Source organism: Archocentrus centrarchus, unplaced genomic scaffold (genome assembly GCF_007364275.1).
Source record: "Archocentrus centrarchus isolate MPI-CPG fArcCen1 unplaced genomic scaffold, fArcCen1 scaffold_48_ctg1, whole genome shotgun sequence".
Taxonomy (NCBI): domain Eukaryota; kingdom Metazoa; phylum Chordata; class Actinopteri; order Cichliformes; family Cichlidae; genus Archocentrus; species Archocentrus centrarchus.
The window spans coordinates 1,200,091-1,222,117 of NW_022060272.1; the positions used below are offsets into that span (position 1 = coordinate 1,200,091).

The 22,027-nt window shown below is 42.0% G+C and overlaps 1 protein-coding gene across 1 annotated transcript in view; it reads left to right on the plus strand.

The window, feature by feature from the left end:
- Nucleotides 1-1,007: 1,007 nt before the first annotated feature.
- The window catches only part of vstm2b (V-set and transmembrane domain containing 2B), a 28,591-nt gene continuing 7,571 nt past the window's right edge, over nt 1,008-22,027 (plus strand). The window contains exons 1-4 of the mRNA XM_030725149.1: nt 1,008-1,588; nt 1,958-2,145; nt 2,884-2,913; nt 8,071-8,509. Of these exons, the coding sequence (XP_030581009.1) occupies nt 1,483-1,588; nt 1,958-2,145; nt 2,884-2,913; nt 8,071-8,509 (763 nt within the window). The 5' untranslated portion in view covers nt 1,008-1,482. The remainder of the gene's footprint in view (nt 1,589-1,957; nt 2,146-2,883; nt 2,914-8,070; nt 8,510-22,027) is intronic.

Consider the following 22,027-nt stretch of genomic DNA (forward strand, 5'->3'; position numbering starts at 1 on the left):
CAGGCTGTCCTAAAAGCTCCCTGAAAAGCCTTCAGCTGATCCAAAATGCTGCAGCTAGAGTACTGACAGGGACTAGAAAGAGAGAGCAGATTTCTCCCATATTGGCTTCTCTTCATTGGCTCCCTGTTAAATCTAGAATAGAATTTAAAATCCTATCCTCACCTACAAGGTCTTGAATAATCAGGCCCCATCTTATCTCAAAGACCTCATAGTACCATATCACCCCAACAGAGCACTTCGCTCTCAGACTGCTGGCTTACTTGTGGTTCCTAGGATACTTAAGAGTAGAATGGGAGGCAGAGCCTTCAGCTTTCAGGCCCCTCTTCTGTGGAACCAACTTCCAGCTTGGATTCGGGAGACAGACACCCTCTCTATTTTTAAGATTAGGCTTAAAACTTTCCTTTTTGATCAAGCTTATAGTTAGGGCTGGATCAAATGACCCTGAACCCTCCCGTAGTTATGCTGCAATAGGCCTAGTCTGCTGGGGGGTTCACATAATGCACTGTTTCTTTTCATTCACCTTATTTACTTTGTTTAAACTCCACTCTGCAAAAAATGGAAAATCAGATCATGTTGTTCATGCTGCCATTTAATTTTTCAACTTTTGAATATGTTAATTGACTAACTTTGACAATGAAACGTGAAGCCACTTTTTTTCATTATCATTTTACATTGGATGGCAGAAAGCATGTGAATACTTGAAAATAAATAGTACTGTTTTATTTAGATTTTTATTAAAATAACACAACATTGAAAAATGACATTTGCGTAGAGTTACATTTTCATTCATTTCCTGATAACTCTGTGTGATCCCGTCAATTTTAATCCAGCTCAGCTTACACACTAACTCGGTATGCATGCGAGTTTTAATAAGTAAAAGAAGAACAGTATTTATATTTGGAGCCCTGAAGCAGTTTGAAGGCACCGCGTTCGGCGGGGAAGCAGTGAGAGAGAGAAGGGTGCCCGCTGCTGGCGCCTCTGCGCAGCGCGCACAGCAGCGGGAGGGCTTCAGGTCCGTGACAGCGGACGGAGGAGGGACGGGGACAAACGGCTGCTCTTTTCAGCAGTAATCGCTGTTAGTCAGCATCAGGGAGAAGTCGCTGGCTGCTTTAGTTGCTTCCTCTCTTTGACACACACGCACGGGAGATGTGATGGAGCGGAGCCCGGGAGAGCCTTCCTTCGTCAGGGAAGTAGTGTACAGACGAAGAGCAAGTCTCTACGGCTGATCGGGAAGTTGGTTTTCTCAGATGACAATCAGCTGGGAATAAATGAGTCGCCTCTCTTCTCAGGGATTAAAATTCATTATTTAGACTGATTTTGGTTTCTGTGCTGAAATGGAGGTTTAATGATGCTCAGCCTTCGCTCCGGATCCTACATGTTGCTGATGCAGCTGCTGCGTCTGAATTGGGGTTCTTCTTTGCCCATATTTGGAGTTATCTGAGCAGGCGGGTAACATCACGTCCAGGTTCAAATGACCGTCTAATGCCCGTGAGTGTGACAAGACGTGACTGTGACATGGAAAAAACGGGACTCTACAGCATCCTTTATTATTTCATTATCAATTCACCCTTTATGATTTGGGCAAATGGTAAGTGAAGTGACGTAAAGTAAATGTACATCGGAAATAGACTGTGACATTTCAATTAAGTGTTACTTGTGCGAAACATCCCCTGCTAATGCTGAAACTAAGCCTGCGCAGTTTATCCTTCTTTCATAACATGAATAGATAAAGAACATTACAAAACGTGAAAAGTGTTTTCCATTAAATAAAGCTGAGGCAGATTTTAGCATATCATAATAAAACTGGCAGTGTATGAAGGAGATGAGCTTTAAATAGCGACAGATGAAAGGCCAAATGACAGAGAAGCTGTTAGAGGGCTGATGTTTCATACACTCATTAAAAACTTGCTAAACTGCTGTCCTGTCTGTTTTCCTGTCCCACCCTCATACACCAAAGCTGCATTTACTGAAGTCCCTAAAGATGTGAGTGTGGGGGAGGGAGAGGATGTTGAGATGCCCTGCGCCTTTAAAGCTGTCAGCTCAGCACCCATGTCTTTGGAGATCCAGTGGTGGTACCTCAAGGAGGATATGTCTAAAGAACTGCCTCATGAGCTGCAGATCAGTGCTCCGGCTAACAGAAACAAGGTACAGAGAGCACTCACACAAATGTGTTCATCTCTGCACTGCATCATCTACAGTACACTACATCTTTTAAGCAGTTTCTGTTGTCCTGCACATCAGATGTTATAGTGTACATACCTTCTTTGCTGTTGTAAAACTGCCAAAAATCAATTTGTCCATTTTTCAAACATTTACACTGATCTGTATTTGAGAATACTGCTGAAATCTGACCTAGACAGTATCTCTGTCCTTCAGCTGGAACACTTTTATGACATTTTGATAGCCATAAGCAGCAGTTTTTGAATCATTTTTAGTGTGCACTACAAATCGCTCTGACTTAGGGCACTTGTTGGTTATCAGCACCATATCATTCCTCTGAGGTGTGATGCTTCAAGCCATCATGACAGACTGAGGGCACAATGGGAACTCATTTCCCCTTCATCATGACAAAATGGTCTTTCAGCCTTCTGAGGAGGTGTGGACAATCACATCTGCAGCCTACTGTCTGCAGGATAAGCACATCAAAAACATGTAGCAGTGGTAAAGAGAGCAGAGGAAAAGGCACATGAGGGACAGTGAGAGACATTATCAATGGCATCTCTGAGAAATGTACATAACCATGCCATTTTGCTCAGGTCATTTTCTTTCTTTCTCGAAGTAAAGAATGGAAATCTTGTGTTGTCACCAAAATGTGCATCTTTCATTGAAAATATTTGACCCTGGGTGACATTTTCAAAACTGATAAACATATCTCTTTTTTAGGATGGTTCAAGAGAAGCCACAAAAATAAGTGTAAGTACCCACTTTACTGTCTGAAATTGTTACATGGGCATTTGTTATATGATATTCTCACTGCTTTTCCTCTGTAACGGGAAACAAGCAATTAATTATTTCTGGCAAATGAAAGTTTGATCTGTGGCAACAAAAACATTCAAAAATTCCTTCTTGTGCACATTTATAACCTTTTTTTCTTTTAAAACAGCATTCCATGCTTTTCTTCTTATAATGTTTTCAGACATTTAAAATGCTAAACAAGCAATGGGAGCTTATGTTGGATAAAATGTTATATAGGAGCTAGTAACACATGCCCTCATTAGAGATAACTGAGGCTTTATAAGAACTTGTGTGTTGAACTGTTGAGCAGTTGATGCAGGATCATGATTTGGGGGGTTTTGATGTCTGTGCTACCGCCTCCAGTCCCAAAACATGAAGCTACCCTAATGAAGCTGATACAGATGTAGATAAAGTTGTTTTTACAGAAAGAATAACCCAGAATGGTCACTAAAATAACTTGAAACTGACAAAAGTAATAATAAAAAATATAAAAGATATTGCTTTTGAATTTTGGTTCAAAAGAATTATTTTAAAAGAAACAAACTAATGAAACTGGCCTGGACAAAAATGATGGTACTCCTAGAACAGACTGAAAATAAGTTGACCACAGGGACGTGTTAAACTAAGGTGGGACCTCTAATAACATCACCAACATGTAATCAGTTAGTCTGCTTTTTATTTATTTTTTGACAAGCATGTTAAAGGTAAAGGCTACGAGACCATTTCCAAGCACCTTGATTTTCCTGTGACTACAGTTGCATGTATTATTCAGAAGTTTAAGGTCCACAAGACTGTGGCCAACCTCCCTGGACGTGGCTGCAAGAAGAAAACTGATGACAAATTGAAGAGACCGATAAAACGAATGATAACCAGAGAGCCCAGAACAACAGAGAGGTGAACTCCAAGGTCAAGGACATCAGTGTCAGATCGCACCATCCATCACTGTTTGAGCCAAAGTGGACTTAATGGAAGATGACCGAGGAGGACACCACTGCTGAAAGAGAAATCATAAAAAAAAAGCAAGACTGGAAGTTGCCAAAATGCAAATTGACAAACAACAAAGCTTCTGGGAGAACGTCCTTTGGACAGATGAGACAAAACCGGAGTTTGTTTGGCAAATTTTAATCTATGTTCACAGATGCAAAAATGAAGTATCCAAATAAAAGAACATTGTACCTACTGTGAAACATGGAGGAGGATCAGTTACAGTGCCTTGCGGAAGTATTCGGCCCCCTTGAACTTTTCAACCTTTTGCCACATTTCAGGCTTCAAACATAAAGATATAAAATTTTAATTTTTTGTGAAGAATCAACAACAAGTGGGACACAATCGTGAAGTGGAATGAAATTTATTGGATGTGTCAAACTTTTTTAACAAATAAAAAACTGAAAAGTGGGGCGTGCAATATTATTCGGTCCCCTTGCGTTAATACTTTGTAGCGCCACCTTTTGCTGCAATCAGTGGCGGTCCTAGCCTGTTTGGCGCCCTGGGCGAGCATCCCTGCCGGCGCCCTCCCACCCCCACCCCCATAGCAATCGCGCAGCAGCGCCTACCGCACTACTCCACTTGGGGGGTAATGAGCACCTGCTGTGTGGTGCATGTAGCTTTCTGCCATGGTCTGACAGACAGGTTTTAACTGAAGGTCTCCCCACCATCACAGGCACACTCAGAATTTTTTAAATTTTATTTGAAAAAACATGGAAGAAACTGAAATATTACACAGCTTCTGCTTACCTTCATCTTTACTTATTTCTCCTGTTGTTCTTTTCTTTTTCCTAAACTGCACACCTGATGGCTTTGACCTTTTCCTTTCCATCTTCCGTAATTTGCACTGAAGCTGAATAGGTTATCACCACCGCCCATCCACAGGGTTGTCAGATCTGACTGACAGTGACCAGCCCAACACAACAAAACCTCCATTGAAACTCATGTTAATAGCACCAGGTGTGATATATATTTAACTAGAAGCACTCAGACACTCAAACCTCCGCCAAGGCCATAGGGTCACTGACGCTGTAATACGTGTATCTAAATACAATAGTGTGTTACCTCGACCAGATCGCGGCTCCTAACCGTAGTAGGGAGACCTCTGGTCTCTACTTCGCTTGGCTCGTGGCTGGTAACTAACTTGCTCATCCATGTGGGTCACCTTTAGCAAGGCGGAGAAATGCAGCAAGTCGAAGGATTTTAGCAACAGAACTTTTATTCCTTTTTCCACCGCCACCGAACACTTTTTCCCTCGCGCTCATCTCCCACGCTAGCCCGCATACACACACACACGGGGCAGAGAAAAGTGGGTGGTGTCTCTTAAAGGGGAAGGCTCTGCCTGTATCCCGCAATACTGAAGAATCCTTAAAAAAATTCCTGGATCCAGATCGTGATTTGGATCGCCGCCAAAATTTAATCACTGCTTCCTCTTGTCATTTCCAACCGCTCCACAAAATTTCAGTGACATCCGTTCATAACTTTTGGAGTAATTCTGCTGACAAACAGACAGACAAAAGACAGACAAACAACGCGACCGAAAACATAACCTCCTTGGTGGAGGTAAATATACAGAGCTTTGGGTGAGTTGCATTTATTTATAATTCAGCAGTTACTGTTGGCTATAACCAGGCCAAAACTGTACAGGCATGAATGAATGAACCCGGCTGACTGTCTCACTCTCACGCCATCACTGCTTCACTTGACTCGCAGGAGAAGGGGGCGGGGCAGCGCTGTGTGTGTGTGACGATCTAGTGAAGCAGTGACAGCGAGACAGAGAATCCCCCGCCTGCCCCTTTCCTTCTGTTACAACCTGTCTGACCATTGCAGAAAGCTACATGCAATACACAGCAGGCAGAGGGCGCCCATTACCCCACAAGTGGAGCAGTGCGGTAGGCGCTGCTGCGGCGATCGCAATGCGTTGGGGGAAGGGGGGCGGTCATGCCGCCCTAGATGAAATGCCGCCCTGGGCGGCTTCCCATGTCGCCCATATCAGAAACCGCCACTGGCTGCAATTACAGCTGCAAGCCGCTTGGGGTATGTCTCTATCAGTTTTGCACATCGAAAGACTGAAATTCTTGTCCATTCTTCCTTGCAAAACAGCTCGAGCTCAGTGAGGTTGGATGGAGAGCGTTTGTGAACAGCAGTCTTCAGCTCTTTCCACAGATTCCCGATTCAGGTCTGGACTTTGACTTGGCCATTCCAACACCTGGATACATTTATTTGTGAACCATTCCATTGTAGATTTGGCTTTATGTTTTGGATCATTGTCTTGTTGGAAGATAAATCTTTGTCCCAGTCTCAGGTCTCTTGCAGACTCCAACAGGTTTTCTTCCAGAATGGTCCTGTATTTGGCCCCATCCATCTTCCCATCAATTTTGACCATCTTCCCTGTCCCTGCTGACGAAAAGCAGGCCCAAACCATGATGCTGCCACCACCATGTTTGACAGTGGGGATGGTGTGTTCAGGGTGATGAGCTGTGTTGCTTTTACGCCAAACATATCGTTTTGCATTGTGGCCCAACAGTTTGATTTTGGTTTCATCTGACCAGAGCACCTTCTTCCACATGTTTGGTGTGTCTCCCAGGTGGCTTGTGGCAAACTTTAAATAAGACTTTTTATGGATATCTTTGAGAAATGGCTTTCTTCTTGCCACTCTTCCATAAAGGCCAGATTTGTGCAGTGTACGACTGATTGTTGTCCTATGGACAGACTCTCCCACCTCAGCTGTAGATCTCTGCAGTTCATCCAGAGTGATCATGGGCCTCTTGGCTGCATCTCTGATCAGTCTTCTCCTTGTTTGAGATGAAAGTTTAGAGGGACGGCTGGTTCTTGGTAGATTTGCAGTGGTCTGATACTCCTTCCATTTCAATATGATTGCTTGCACGGTGCTCCTTAGAAGCTTGGGAAATCTTTTTGTATCCAAATCCGGCTTTGAACTTCTCCACAACAGTATCTCGGACCTGCCTGGTGTGTTCCTTGGTCTTCGTGATGCTCTCTGCGCTTTGAACAGAACCCTGAGACTATCACAGAGCAGGTGCATTTATACGGAGACTTGATTACACACAGGTGGATTCTATTTATCATCATCAGTCATTTGGGACAACATTGGATCATTCAGAGATCCTTACTGAACTTCTGGAGTGAGTTTGCTGCACTGAAAGTAAAGGGGCCGAATAATATTGCACGCCCCACTTTTCAGTTTTTTATTTGTTAAAAAAGTTTGACACATCCAGTAAATTTCATTCCACTTCACGATTGTGTCCCACTTGTTGCTGATTCTTCACAAAAAATTAAAATTTTATATCTTTATGTTTGAAGCCTGAAATGTGGCAAAAGGTTGAAAAGTTCAAGGGGGCCGAATACTTTTGCAAGGCACTGTATGTTCTGGGGCTGCTTTGCTCCATCTGGCACAGGGTGTCCTGAATCTGTGCAGGTACAATGAAATCTCAAGACTATCGAGGCATTCTGGAGCGAGACGTGCTGCCCAGTGTCAGAAAGCTTTGTCTCAGTCGCAGGTCATGGGTCATCCAACAGGACAATGACCCAAACACACAGCTAAAAACAGCCAGGAATGGCTCAGAACAAAACACTGGACTATCCTGAAGTGGCCTCTGTGACCCCTGATCTAAATCCTATTGAACATCTGTGGAAGGAGCTGAAACATGCAGTATGGAGAAAGTACCCTTCAAACCTGAGACAGCTGGAGCAGTTTGCTCACTGGGAGTGGGACCAAAATACCTGTCGACAGGTGCAGAAAACTCACCGAGAGTTATAGAAGTCACTTGGTTGCAGAAATTGCCTCAAAAGGTTGTGCAACAAAATATTAAGTTAAGAGTGCCATCATTTTTGTCCAGGTCAGTTTCATTAGTTTGTCTTTTTTTTTTAAATTTTTTATAAATAATTCTGTTGAATCACAATTCAAAAACAATGCCTGATTTTCACGAGTTAATATTCAGTAATTATTTATTTATTATTGCTTTTGTCAGTTTCAAGTTATTTCAGTGACCATTCTGGGTACCAACAGTTTTATCAACATCTGTAAATAATGAATATTAAAACCAGTTGTTATTGAAGCATTGTCATTTGTTTCAGTGCTTCTCTCTCTTTCTTTCTGTGCCTGACTTCCAGACTGTGCGTGTTCACGGCAATGCCATCTCTCACAGCCTCAGCCTGTCCAGGGTGAAAAAAGATGATGAGGGGGTGTATGAGTGCCGTGTTTCTGATCTGTGGGCTGATGAAACTCAGGAATTTACTGTTCACGCCACACTGCATGTCACACTGGCTGACAGCATGGTGGCTGAAGAGGCTGTGTCACACATCCAGAGTCGCGGGCCACTGAGGAATACCATCACAGCTCTGGGAGGTGGCTCAGCATTGAGGGCCACTTCTGAGCCTGGCCAGAATTTTGCAGGAGGTCAAATGTCAGGGCCTGGGAAGCACCAGGTGCCTCAGCAGGCTCAACCTGGTCTCCTCCCTCCCTTCATATCCACCACCACCTCAGTGGCTCGGTCATCAGCCTCACCATTGTCAGGGAATGCAGTCATCCTCCGACAGCAATACGGGGCTGGTGAGTGAGTGAGTGAGTGAATGTTGAAAGTGGGTGGAGATGAGGCAGAGCTAACGTGACCCCCGGTGGTTGCACAAAAGGATCCATCTAAGCTTAACAAGTGCATTTTAGCATACTGTGTGCCTGCTGTTCTGCTGCTGGTCTGTTTCAAACTTCATCCATCTTAGTAAATCAAATCAGAGCAGATGTGCTGTTCACCCTCTAACGATGTGTTTCTGATGCACTGAGGACTCTTTTTCTCATTTTTTTGCCACCTCTATAAATGTACAATACTTTTCTCTGTATTGGTTTTATAATACAGTAAGTTTAGAGTTAGCCTTGTTTTCAGTCATATTGGTTACCACTCACTTCCTTCACTTCATAACAACATTATGCCCATTTCATTTGGACATACAGAGATTTATGTATGTAGAAGGATGATGACACTGACTCCAAGATTAGGTGGATCGTTTACATGTGATTGTGATTGATTGAGGATTGGCCTTCTTCACCAGTATTCTTATAAGAGATGGTTATATTTTCACATATCACGAAGCCATCAATCTTCTTTAATTATTATTTTTTTCCTTATAGCAAAGAAGTTATCTATGAGAATGCATTTCTTTTTCTACATCTCTATATATATATTGTATATGTTGTGTCTCATATCCTGTTTATATGCTCATGCAACACCTTTCACACTTTCTAAATGTCTTCAAATCAGAGGAGCACATTTCTGACTTGTCTATTACTGTCTAACACCTATTTATAGCTAGCAGCTTGGAGATGGTTATAGAGGGATGGGAAGGGCAGAGAGTTGTAATGTACCTCCTTGTAATTTTTCTCCCTGTCCCAGTTCTGTTCGATGAAGCGTACTTGTGAATAATTAAAACTCATCAAAGTCTAGTGGATTCTTGTCAGGGGCTCTACTGATGCAGAGTGCAGCTGGTCTGAAGTGTGTGACAGGCTGTGTGACACATGCAGATCTCATGTGTTGATTTGCAGAGCCTTTGCTTCCATGTACATGCATCATCTTGCTGAATGGCCAGTCTGAGAAGTGGTAGCGGAATTAGAGTCACGTCTTTTGCTCTCTAAGGGTGCTCATTCATTTCAGAAAAGTATCACTCCACTGTTCTGACAACTTTGATCAGTCATTCAGTGACTTCTCACAGCAAAAGGGAAATAACTTTATCAGCAGTAACGGTGCTGCTCCTACACAGATAGGAGCACTTCTCAAGGAGTATTTGCCGTAGCCTGTCAGCAGCATCTGATATTTGTGTGTTTCTGAAAAGCAAAGAAGAAAGAAGAAAATACTAAAACAGATGTATCACAAAGACTCTCCTGTGATGAGATCAAACTGCAATAACTCCAGACCTCTCAAAATAAACATCTGGGAGAATGTTAGTGGATACAGATTTAATCTTTCTGTGTTGGTGTAGGTCACAATGACCCGAGAAACAAACAAACAAAAAAAGATTAACTAAGAAGTTGTGAGGTCAAGTGTCCACTGTTCATTTATGTAACTTGCATCTGTTACCTGTCTTCTAGATTACTGCTGACAAAATGCATGAAAGCACTGGGTCGCAAGCTTCCACTGTTGGTGTTGGAGTTTGGATGTTTCTTATTGTTTTGGCCATTTCAGAGCAGTTACAATCAGCTGTGCTGTGGCAAAATGTTGTAATGAACAGTGAGCACAGTCAGTTACTTTATCAGGCTGATATCCATTTCTGCTAACAAACAAAAAGTATCAATCGATGGTAATACATGTATTTATTATAATTTATGAATATATGCAACTGTGCTGGTTACAAACACATAAATATACCTTTTTGATGGGAGACTACTAATAGTTGTGATCAGTGTCACAAAGACCTTGTTAGTGAGAGAGAGAGCCGTGGAAGTAACACAATCTGATTACACAAGAACATTTGTCCTGAACAACATTTGGGGAAAAATAACTAAATGCTTTGTTTTGATTGTTGCGATAATCTGGTCCTTTGGCCTAGAAATGTCTGCAGAGGCAGGTGAATTAGTAGGAAACTGGGACATGAGCTTTGAAAGTGAACTCACTCTCATGGAGAAGCTTATTGGGAGCAATAGATTGATTTTGTTTTCCAGTGTTTTGCTAGAAGCAAAAATTCCCAGACAGGAATTACACTGTCACGTTTACTTCCATCACTGTACAGATTTGTTCCTTCACTACTGATTTTGCTTTCAAAAAGAAAAAGCTAATAGTAATAATAACAACAGTAATTGTTCATTACATTTCAACTGCTGTAACAAAAAAAATTCCCAAATATGGTATTAATACAGTATGTCTCATCTCATCATCATCATATGGCCCATTGTTTGAGAGGTCTTGTGGTTTGTTCAGATGCGGTTTTGCAAACCTGACGTGTGCTGTCATGTTCCCTTAAAAGAGAAGAGGCCTGCAGAGTCTGAGGTTTGGCTCTTTTTTGTCTTGTAGTTTCTGTGAGCAGTGTGACTGAGCATGTCATGGTCCTGGGCTGGTTAACCAGTGTTTTGTGTTTTTTCTGTGAAGTTCTGTATTTTGTGGTATTTCTGCTGCGTTCCTGAGTTTGTTCACAGTTCAGATTTCTAGTTTGTTATAGTTTCTGAATCCTGTTATTAGTTGTAGTTATTGTATTTCATTCTGGTTTCCCTTTGTTCTTGTCTTCCCCGTGTGTCTGTGTTCCTGTGTCTGTTTTGTCCCCTTGTTTTGGCGCTTTGTCTCGTGTTTTGTGTTTAGTTTCACTTCCCGTTGTTTCCCTGTGTGTGGTGTTTAGGTTTCCATTTAATCATGTATCCTTAAGTTCCCAGTAGCTTTAGAGTTTAGTTCTCCTTGTGTTTTCCCTTAGTGTTCCTCTCTTTTGTGTAGAGTCTCTTGTGTCTGTTTTCCTCAGTGTGTCTGCCTCTCCGTGTGATTTCAAGTTTGCGTTTGTTTCCCTGTTTTTTTCTCTTCCTGTTTTATAAGTTTTCCCTCTTGTCACATATTTGGCGTTGAGTTGCAGCCTCCAGCTCTGCTGTGACTTGGGGATTTAGTGTTTTTGTATTTCGTGTTTTTGACTTTGTATTTGAGCCTCTGGCAATAAAGCTGTTTGATTTCAGCCAAGCTTTAATGTGTTCTGCATTTGGGTCCAACCCTGCCTGCCACACAGTGACACATAACAGAACATTGTGACCTCGGGCTGAATTTCCTGGGAAGTCCACTCTTGTCTTATGTCCCTGATTACCTGGTGTGTGCTTAAGCCCTATTTTGCCTTAGTTCCTTGTTGTGTCATACTGTTTTGTTTCCCTGTATGTTTCCTCCCCGCCTCTGTTGTGAATTTATGGAGTTTTCTCCAGTCATATGGATTACCTGCCTCAGCCTCAATAAAGGTTCACTTTTGTTTATTTAACCTGTCCTCCAAGTCCGCATTCTGGGTCCACGCTCCACATCCACATCTCATCCCACAACAGAATAACACAACCAGCAAAGGACCCAGTGGCCGCAAAACCCACAGAAGAGGTGAAGGAGGACATCATTTTTTTCTGTGGTGGTGTTGTGTGAGGAATGGCTGACAGGACCCTGCAAGGAGTATAAAGAAGCAGTAGTGCACAGATTACACAGTCTGGTTTCTGGCCTTCCCTGGCTATTAGCTTCCTTGCCTGCATTGATAAAGGACATTGTTGCTACAACCATCCACCTTGACTTTCCCAGAGCAGCCCTCTTAAGAATGGGGAAGCATCGCTATCCGTGTGCCTCATCACTGCAGCAGCAACTTGGACCTAGGAATCTTTGCAGCAGCTCCACACTCACTAAGCCAATAGTGTCAAAAATAGCAGGCATTTGCTGCCCTGGCTTCACAAGTTCTCTCACCCCTAACAAAGTTGGGATCCTGCCATTGTCGCTCCGCGCCCCAGGTTGAGCCTGCATTTCCGCCCACATCTGCTGATGCCAAGCTTCCATCTGCTTCTCCACTGTAGCCTGTTTTTCCACGTGTGATTACAGAAGTTGGTCCTTCCAAGATAACATCCACAGGGAGCGTTAGGCCCAAGTCTGAAAGAATTAGAACTGTGTTTGGTGCTTCTGAGCCAATGTAATGTTATGTTTCTGAGCTGGACAATTTCTGTACTGCTTTCCCTATTCATGAGCCAGCCTGTTCTAAGCCTGTTGTTGCGGTTTCTGGGCTGAGTAATTTAAAGACTGGAGTGTCAATTTCAGTTAATATTCAGTTACTGAGTAGCAGTTGTGACTTGGTTGTTTCCAATACTGTGTTTTGTGATGACAAGCTGGCACCTACTAACACTGCTAAATGTGCTGCGTGCTCTGAGGCTGCTAACTGTGTTTTGCAGCCACCTCTACCTTAAACTGTTTAGTAGCCCTCAGCTTGGACTACATTTTGTGATTTCCAGCCGACCCAGTCAGAGACAGTTAAGTGTTTCTGAGTGATCTCTTTCAAAAACTGTTTATTGTGTTTATTGTTCAATAGGATTTATTGTGCAGGTTTCTCCAGAATATGTTAATGTTTCACAGCCTGCACCCACAGAGACTATTGCTCCACCCAAGGCCTTTCCTGTACCTGAGCACCCTGCACCCATCCGTGCTCCCAGGGTGGGGATGGCCAGGCCCAGCCAGGCCCAGCCTGTCCCAGACTGTCACTGTACCCATTTCTGTTCCCAGGGTGGTGGTAGCCAGGGCCCAACCTGACCCACACCCATTTCTGTTCCCAGGAGATGGCTGCATGCCCTGCTGTGCATGCCTGAGCTCCCTGAACTTAAGTCCGAGGGTCTCAACTTGCCTGAACCTGAGCCTGAGGGTCCCTACCTGCCTGAGCCTGAGCCCAAGGGTCCTGACCGGCCTGAATCTGAGCCAGAGGTTCTCGACTTGCCAGAACCTGAGCCCTGAGCTGAGCTGGTCCTGAGGTGCCAGAGGCAGAGGGTACAGAGCTGTCTGAAACTGTGGTGGAGTCCAAGGGTCCTAGTCTGGTGCCACCAGATTTGGAGGGTCTCCACCTTCGCGATTGAATCAGGAAGTGCAGAGGATGAAGTGGATGAAACATGGAAAGGCAGTTGGTCCAAATGAAAAACCTGTGGAGGTATGGAGATGTCTAGGAGAGAGGGCAGTGGACTTTAACACTATCCTGGAGAGTGAGACACTGCCTGAGGAATGGAGAAGAAGTGTACCAGTACAAAATTTCAAGAATAAGGGTGTTGTGCAGAGCTGTAGCAACTAGAGAGGAATAAAACTAATGAACCATATTATGTACATATGGGGGAAAAGTTTTGGAAGCTAGGTTAAGAAAAGAGGTGATGATCAGTGAGCAGAAGTCATGCTTCACGCTGAGAAAGAGCATCACAGATACAATGTTTGTTTGAGTGTTGATGGAGAAGTGCAGAGAATGTCAGAATGAGTTGCACTGTGTCTTTGTGGATCTGGAGAAAGCACATGGTAGCACCCTACCATGTGCTTTCTCAAGAGAGTACTGCATGAGGAAGTCAGGAGTGGCAGAGAAGTATGTGAGGCTGGTGCAGGACATGTATGAGGAAAGTGAGACAGTGGTGAGGTGTGCAGGAGTGACAGATGGGTTCGAGGTGGGGGTGGGGTTACATCAAGGATCTGCTCTGGGCCACTGCTTGTTTGTGAGAGGCTGACAAATGAGGTCAGGCAGGAGTCTCAGTGGAGAATGATCTTTGCAGATGACATTGTGATCTGTAGTGAGAGTATGGAGCAGGTGGAAGAGAATGTGAAGAGGTGGAGATATGCTCTGGAGAAAAGCAGAATGAAAATCAAGAATACAGGTGCTGGTCATAAAATTAGAATATCATGAAAAAGTTGATTTATTTCAGTAATTCCATTCAAAAAGTGAAACTTGTATATTATATTCATTCATTACACACAGATGTTCCAAATGTTTATTTCTTTTAATTTTGATGATTATAACTGACAACTAATGAAAACCCCAAATTCAGTATCCCAGAAACTTTGAATATTGTGAAAAGGTTCAATATTGAAGGCACCTGGTGCCACACGCTAATCAGCTAATAAACTCCAAACACCTGCAAAGGACTTTAAATGGTCTGTCAGTCTAGTTCTGTAGGCTACTCAATCATGGGGAAGACTGCTGACTTGACAGTTGTCCAAAAGACGACCTTTGAAACCTCGCACAAGGAGGGCAAGACACAAAAGGTCATTATTAAAGAGGCTGGCTGTTCACAGAGCTCTGTGTCCAAGCACATTAATAGAGAGGCGAAGGGAAGGAAAAGATGTGGTAGAAAAAGTGTACAAGCAACAGGGATAACTGCACCCTGGAGAGGATTGTGGAACAAAAGCCATTCAAAAATGTGGGGGAGATTCACAAAGAGTGGACTGCAGCTGGAGTCAGTGCTTCAAGAACCACCACACACAGGTGTATGCAGACATGGGTTTCAGCTGTCGCAGTCCTCGTGTCGAGCCGCTCTTGAACAAGAGACGGCGAGGAAGATGTGATACGCCAGACCCAACAATTCAGAAGAGCTGAAGAGCAACCTTGGCTCTCATAACACCTGAGCAGTGCCACAGACTGATCGACTCCATGCCACTCTGCATTGCTGCAGTAATCCAGGCAAAAGTAGCCCCAACTAAGCATTGAATGCTGTACATGCTCATACTTTTCATGTTCATACTTTTCAGTTGGCCAACATTTCTAAAAATCCCTTTTTTGTATTGGTCTTAAGTAATACTCAAATTTTCTGAGATACGGAATTTGGGGTTTTCATTAGTTGTCAGTTATAATCATCAAAATTAAAACAAACATTTGAAATATATCAGTCTGTGTGTAATGAATGAATATAATATACAAGTTTCACTTTTTGAATGGAATTACTGAAATAAATCATGATATTCTTTTTCATGGTATTCTAATTTTATGACCAGCATCTGTACATGTGTGTGAATGAAAGGCAGACAGGTGAAAAGGTGTAACATGCAAGGAGTAGAGATAGTGGAGGAGGACGAGTTTAAATACCTGGGGCCAGGCATCCAAAGCAATGGACAGTGCACAAGAGAGGTGAGGAAGGGAGTGCAGGCAGGGTGGAGACAAGTGTCGGGGTGATTCGTGATAGAAGCATATCAGCAAGAGTGAAAGGGAAGGCTGACAAGATGGCAGTGGGACCTGCTAGGCAGTTTCTCTGTCTGTTCCTCCCTTGGTCTTGTCTGTCTCTTAGTGCTTGTTTCCTTCTCCTCGGTTTTCTTGTGTCAGTGTGAGTCTTCCTGTCTGTATACTTTCTTGAATTTATTTCCTGGTTTCTTGAGTTTTCTATTTCTTTACTCTTTTGACTTTACTGTTATTGGACTTTTTATCAGCCATGATTGTTGAAACATTCTGTCTGTAGTGTTCTGCATCTGATTCCTCACCTCAGCAGTCAACATTTCACGATAGAATGACTAAACCAAGAAAGGACCCAGTAAATGCTACCATATACACAAAGGTCTATGAGGTAGTCTTCTCCATTGCCGAGGATCTCAACCCACAGACTATAGAACCAGGCTGATTGTTTGCAGTTGTGGCTATAATTTCCAGTCAATTTAATTTTATCATTATGTTTTAGTTTGAGCCATTTGAGATTTGATGATCTGTGTTGTTTGTAAATTGAGCATTGACATTCCACCGTGATTAACAGAAAACATTTTTTGCTCGTTTTTAACAGCACACGTGCTGATCTCATCACTTCTTTTTCTCCAAGTCTCTTCTTCTTGGCCCACATATTCCAAAGGCTGATCTTTAATTGAAGCAATCTTTTCATTTTCATCTGTGTCAATGAAGAAAGGTAACACTGATATTCTTACACTGGGATAGCCTAATCTTGCAATGAAAATACAAATTAACAGGAGTACTTCATTTTAACCTGGAATTCAACCCTTTACTCAAACTGTACTAAAAAAAAATTTGAAACTTATGTTAGATGAATAATGTTAGATGGCTAGTTAGTTAAGTGAAAAAAACAAACAAACAAAAAGTAGCCAGGATCAGACTGGCTCACTACTGCTTAATGCAGTGTGACCACACAGGGGCAAGTTTGTATGATGATCACACAATCAACTTCAAGCTGTCTGATAATAAAATTCTCTCATCGCTTGCCTCGCTGCTCCTCTACATTGAAAGGAGCCAGATGAGGTAGTTTGGGCATCTGACTAGGATGCCTCCTGGGCACCTGGGTGGTTACTTGCCTCACCCTTTACAGCTGCCTGTCTCATTTGTTAAATATTCTAAGAACCACTCCGAACACCCACTGAAGACTTTGTAGTAAGAACCACATCATTCACACCACCCATCCATGCACAAGGAATGAGAATGGTGCTCAGACTTTACAGTAGGTCAGAGCACCTATTAACAATATTATTAGGCAATTATCTCACATTTATTATTTAAAAAAAAACTGTGGTGGGTATTACCATGTCCATGGTTTATTATTCAAATTTTAACTGAGGGTGCAATTCATACTTTTGCATCCCTGTAGGTGACGGGCTTGCCATTGACAACAGCTGGTGCACTCAGCCAGTACCGGCATGACTTTATTGCACTCCCTGAACTAATAGTGTATTACATTGAATGGCTTAGACTTGTGTAGCATATAAACAGTTCAGATCTAAAGCAGAGTGCTGTTTATTAATATAGGTGCGTGATGTTGCTTAATTACAGTTTTTCTATTTACAGAACTGAAGAATCCTTCTTCATTTTTTTTCAGTGTTTCCACTCAGATGATTTGTTGGAAATATTTGACAACAGATTAAAGTTAAAAAGAATGTCAAAACTGAAAGATTACCTACCTTCTCTAATAACACCCAATGTAGTGAGAGACCAAGGGAGGGGAGAGCTCAAAAATACAGGCATCTGTCACTTGACTGCAATGTCATCTGACTTGGAGGCAGAAACATTTAATATGAGAGGTGGGTGCAGTGGAAGGGGAAAGATAATCTGTCAGCTGTTTCAGATTGCCTCTGATGTTTTCATCCTCCCCCTTTCACTGCAGTATATCACATGCATGTGTTCACAAATTATCACCAGAATAATATTTGCAAAGATTTTCTGTCTTATAAGTCATTGTTATTGGCATGATAGACAACTCAGGGTTTGATATCTCATTGTGAACCTTATCAGCGCTGTTAAGAGACAACAACAACAACCTGTAATCACTTTATTGCATGTGTATCAGCAAACTTTGAGAAACCTAACTTTGCTGTGCTTTTTTGTCTCTGATGGAGCTTAAAGTTTTGTTTTAATACTGACAGAAATGCCAGTTAATGAGTAGCTGCTCTCTAAATAGGTCAGTCTGCTGAAAGGATAGTGGAGTGTTTGTTGTTGTTGTTTTTAATCTTGTTTTTTTTAAATCAGTCAAGGTGATCTGTGCCATTACTACTGGTGCCTCTCAAATTGTACACATTTATGAACGAAAACTGTTTGAGCAGCTTTAAGCTAATACCAGAATTACCTGAACCTTTAAAATGATCTGAAGACCATGTAAAGCAAGAGAGAAGAAAAAAAAGGATGAAAAAAAGTCTGCTTACTTCCTGCTTTTTATCTTAAATTGACATACAATTAACTCTTTGGATGATGTAATCTAATTTAAGAGGAACTGATTACAGTCAGTTTTCAGTCTGAACATTACTGAAACATGGTGCTAGAAAACCACTGTACAGAGGCCTAACCAGTAGCTTTAAAAGTCACCAGTCACTGTGATGACACTGTCTCCAGGTGGACCTAGAAAATCCTCTCAGGTGTGCTGGGCATCTTCATCAAACATCGGTCACTCTGCATTGCTTCCAGCAACAACAAGAGATTCAATTCAATTCTGTTTATATAGCGCCAAATCACAACAAACAGTCACCTCAAGGCATTTTATATTGTAAGGTAAAGACCCTACAATTATTACAGAGAAAACCCAAAACAAGCCCCTGTGAGTAAGTACTTGGTGAAAGTGGGAAGGAAAAACCTGTTGTTAACAGGAATAAACCTCCAGCAGAACCAGGCTCAGGGAGGGGCAGCCATCTGGGGCTGAGGGGGGAGACAGGACAAAAGACATGCTGTGAAAAAGAGCCAGAGATTAATAATAACTAATAATTACATGCAGAGTGGTGTATAGAGAGTGAAAAGAGGTGAGTGAAAAAGAAAAACTCAGTGAATCATGGGAAGCCCCCCCCAGCAGCCTAGGCCTATAGCAGCATAACTAAGGGAGGGTTCAGGGTCACCTGATCCAGCCCTAACTATAAACTTGATCAAAAAGGAAAGTTTTGAGCCTAATCTTAAAAATAGAGAGGGTGTCTGTCTCCTGAATCCAAGCTGGGAGCTGGTTCCTCAGAAGAGGGGCCTGAAAGCCAAAGGCTCTGCGTCCCATTCTACTTTTAAATATCCTAAGAACCACGAGTAAGCCAGCAAATAGCACTATTGGGTACTATGAGGTCTTTAAGACAAGATGGGGCCTGATTATTCAAGACCTACATATTTCTTTAATATGAGATATCATCCTTAAGATCATTTGTTGTAACCTTCACTAATGCTAATTAGCTAAGACAGCTGGGTTAAGTGCACCCCTCTGTGGGAGCAGAGTTTAGGTAGCTGCTCAGCACTGTGTTGGCACATTGCATTGAAGAAGATAATAGTGGAGGAATTATATCCTTAAACTAAGCTCGGGCATTTTCAGAAGACACTGTAATGAAATTTATTCCCCACTGCTGTGTCATCTATTATTGTAAATTTAAATGTTGTTAAGAAATGATGAGACAAAAGAGGGTTTTGAGGGAATACTGTCAAATGTTCAGTTTCTATGCCATATGTCAGAACAAGATCTAGAGGAGGGGAGGGCAATTAATTTTTTTCAAGGGGCCACATGGGAAGCTTGAGTTCTGTTGGAAGACCAAATCATCAATAAGTTAAACTTAATTCTGCTGAATATTTAATTCCTCCCATAAAAATGTGACAATTTTGATGAGCTGCTACTGATAATGAAAAGAGTAAGGTATCTGTTACATACAAAACATGAAATTGTGGAGTAGGGTAAATACAGAAGTAATTAACAGTAAAAACATCATTGCATCACCATAGTAAAAGTAATTATAGTAATACTAAAAATTAAGCAGAAAGAAAGTCCTGAAGTGCTTTGCCAGAAGTGTGTTGGACTGCAGGTCACTGAGCTCAAGCTGAACATCACTGGCTGCATCATCCATGTTGCACATAAATCGCGAATAAAAAACATGTGAACTGACTTCTCAAGTGATTAAAAGTCTTGAAAGCACCTTGAAAACTCACCATGCAGTGCTTCTAACATGCATGAGTACTGGCAGAGCTGATCTGCTGATGGTGTGGCTTCCTTCAGTGTAGAATGTTGTCCTTTATTTTGCTGGAAGGAAGCTGCAACTTTCTCATGGAAGCTTTTACCAAGGTGCACATTTCATGCACAAAAAGGCCCTTACATTGCAGTTTGATATTTAGTTCATTCAGTACTGCAGTCACATCTACAGCAAATCCAAAGTCTGCAATCCAGTCTGAATCTGAAAGCTGGAGGATGTCATTGCTCTCAGGTTCTGTACTCTTTAATCACTTTCCCAGGCTGAGCCACCTGACAGATGTGTGGTGGTCTATGTCAGTGTCATTGTCCTCCAAAAGTGCATCAAACTGTAAATGGACTAGTTCTTATATAGCGCTTTTCTACTCAGTATGAGCACTCAAAGCGCTTATACAATCTGTTTGCATTCACCCATGCACTCCCATTCATACAAGCACTTCCATTTTTATGAAGCTAAGTGCTTTTAATTAACTCACATTCATACTCCAACAGAACGGTCGGAGAGCAACTTGGGGTTAAGTATCTTGCCCAAGGATACATTGGCATGTAGCCCGGAGTAGCCAGGATTCAAACCGCTGACCTTCCGATCAGTAGGTGACCTGCTCTACCTACTGAGCTACAGCCACCCCGATAACTGTCTGTGGTTTAATGCTCTACCCTGATGAAACTAACCCTTTTAGTTACAACATCAACAACATGGTTAATTTTTAACACTTATTTACAAAAAAAACCATTTCCTGATGTAAAATACAGTGTAAACAGACAAACATCTGTTCAGGGTTCATTTCAGTCACTTTGTCCTGCATCCTGTTCAAAAGTCCAACATTTTAGCCCATCAGATTTGGAGAACCGTTGTCACACCCACCACCCTGTCCCACTTCAGTCTTCGCTTGTCTTGTCAAACATGCATTTACCTCCATGAACAAATCACTTTCAGTTGTTGTCCTTTTCATTGCCTGCATAGCTGCCAGCTGTGCCGTGGTTTTAAAGTCTGTAGTTTTCCCATGTACAAAGATGAGTAACTGGGCTGTGTCACATACATCGCAGCTCTCATCCAAAGCTAAGGAAAAAAAGTCAAAGTTGACCATTCTATTCCACAGCTGAACTCCAGACTTCCCGAGATGTCCTCAATCCATCTTGTAAGGGAGAGCAGCACTTTCTCAGATGTTTGTTGTTTCAGTTGTGGTGATGACACTCAGCTTTATCTATCCATAAAGCCAGATGACACACACCAATTAGTTAAACTCCAGGAAGGAGTTTAATTGGTAAAGATATAAAGGCCTGGATGACCTCTAATTCCCTGCTTCTAAATTCAGATAAACTGAAGTTATTGTACTCGGTCCTACAAATTTTAGAAACATAGTATCTAACCAGATAGTTATTCTGGGTGGAATCACTTCGGCCTCCAGTAACACTGTGAGTAATCTTGGAGTCATTTTTGACCAGTGCACATATTAATCAAATATGTAGCACTGCTTTTTTGCATTTGTGCAATAGCTCAAAAAATCTTTCTCTGAACTAAATCACAAAGGATGAAACAAAGAAAGCAAAACAAAATGAAGGCCCAAGGTAAAATGAACTCTCTGAAATGATGTAACTAAATGGGGGAAACACAGACACATACTGCAAATGAACTTAATACAGGAAGACTGACACAAGAGGACGGGACACAGAGGAAGTAATCAAACTCTAAAGCATTAGGAACTAAGAACAAGGCTAAATACATGGAATGGAAAAAATACATGAAACAAGACACTAAGCAAACCAAGAATTAAAAAGAATCTTTAAATTAAAAAATGTAGAAAAAAAATGGAAAAATTATTAGGTTAAATGGATCATGACCATGACACTGCACTGGACAGCCAAGATGGTGATAGAACACTGCCCTAAGGACAGTGCTGAATACCAAGTGCTGCTTTTTACCCCATAGTGGCCAATGCTTAAGCTACAACAGGCCTCCACCCGCAACAGTAGTGCAAAGGAGCTCTTTGCATTTAAAGAAGAGGATACAGCTTCCTTCAACTAAGAGACCAAAGTTATTGAATATCATTTTCAGAGATGTAAAGACCAAGAGAACTAAACTACATACAGAAATAAGAAAACTCACACAGACAATATACTGGAAGCACTTCCTAGAATTATAAACCAAAAAAATAAGAAAAACACACAAAAACAAATATAAATAAATCTGTAAACTACTTAACCAATAACTGTAATTCCAAAACAACAGAAACTCAG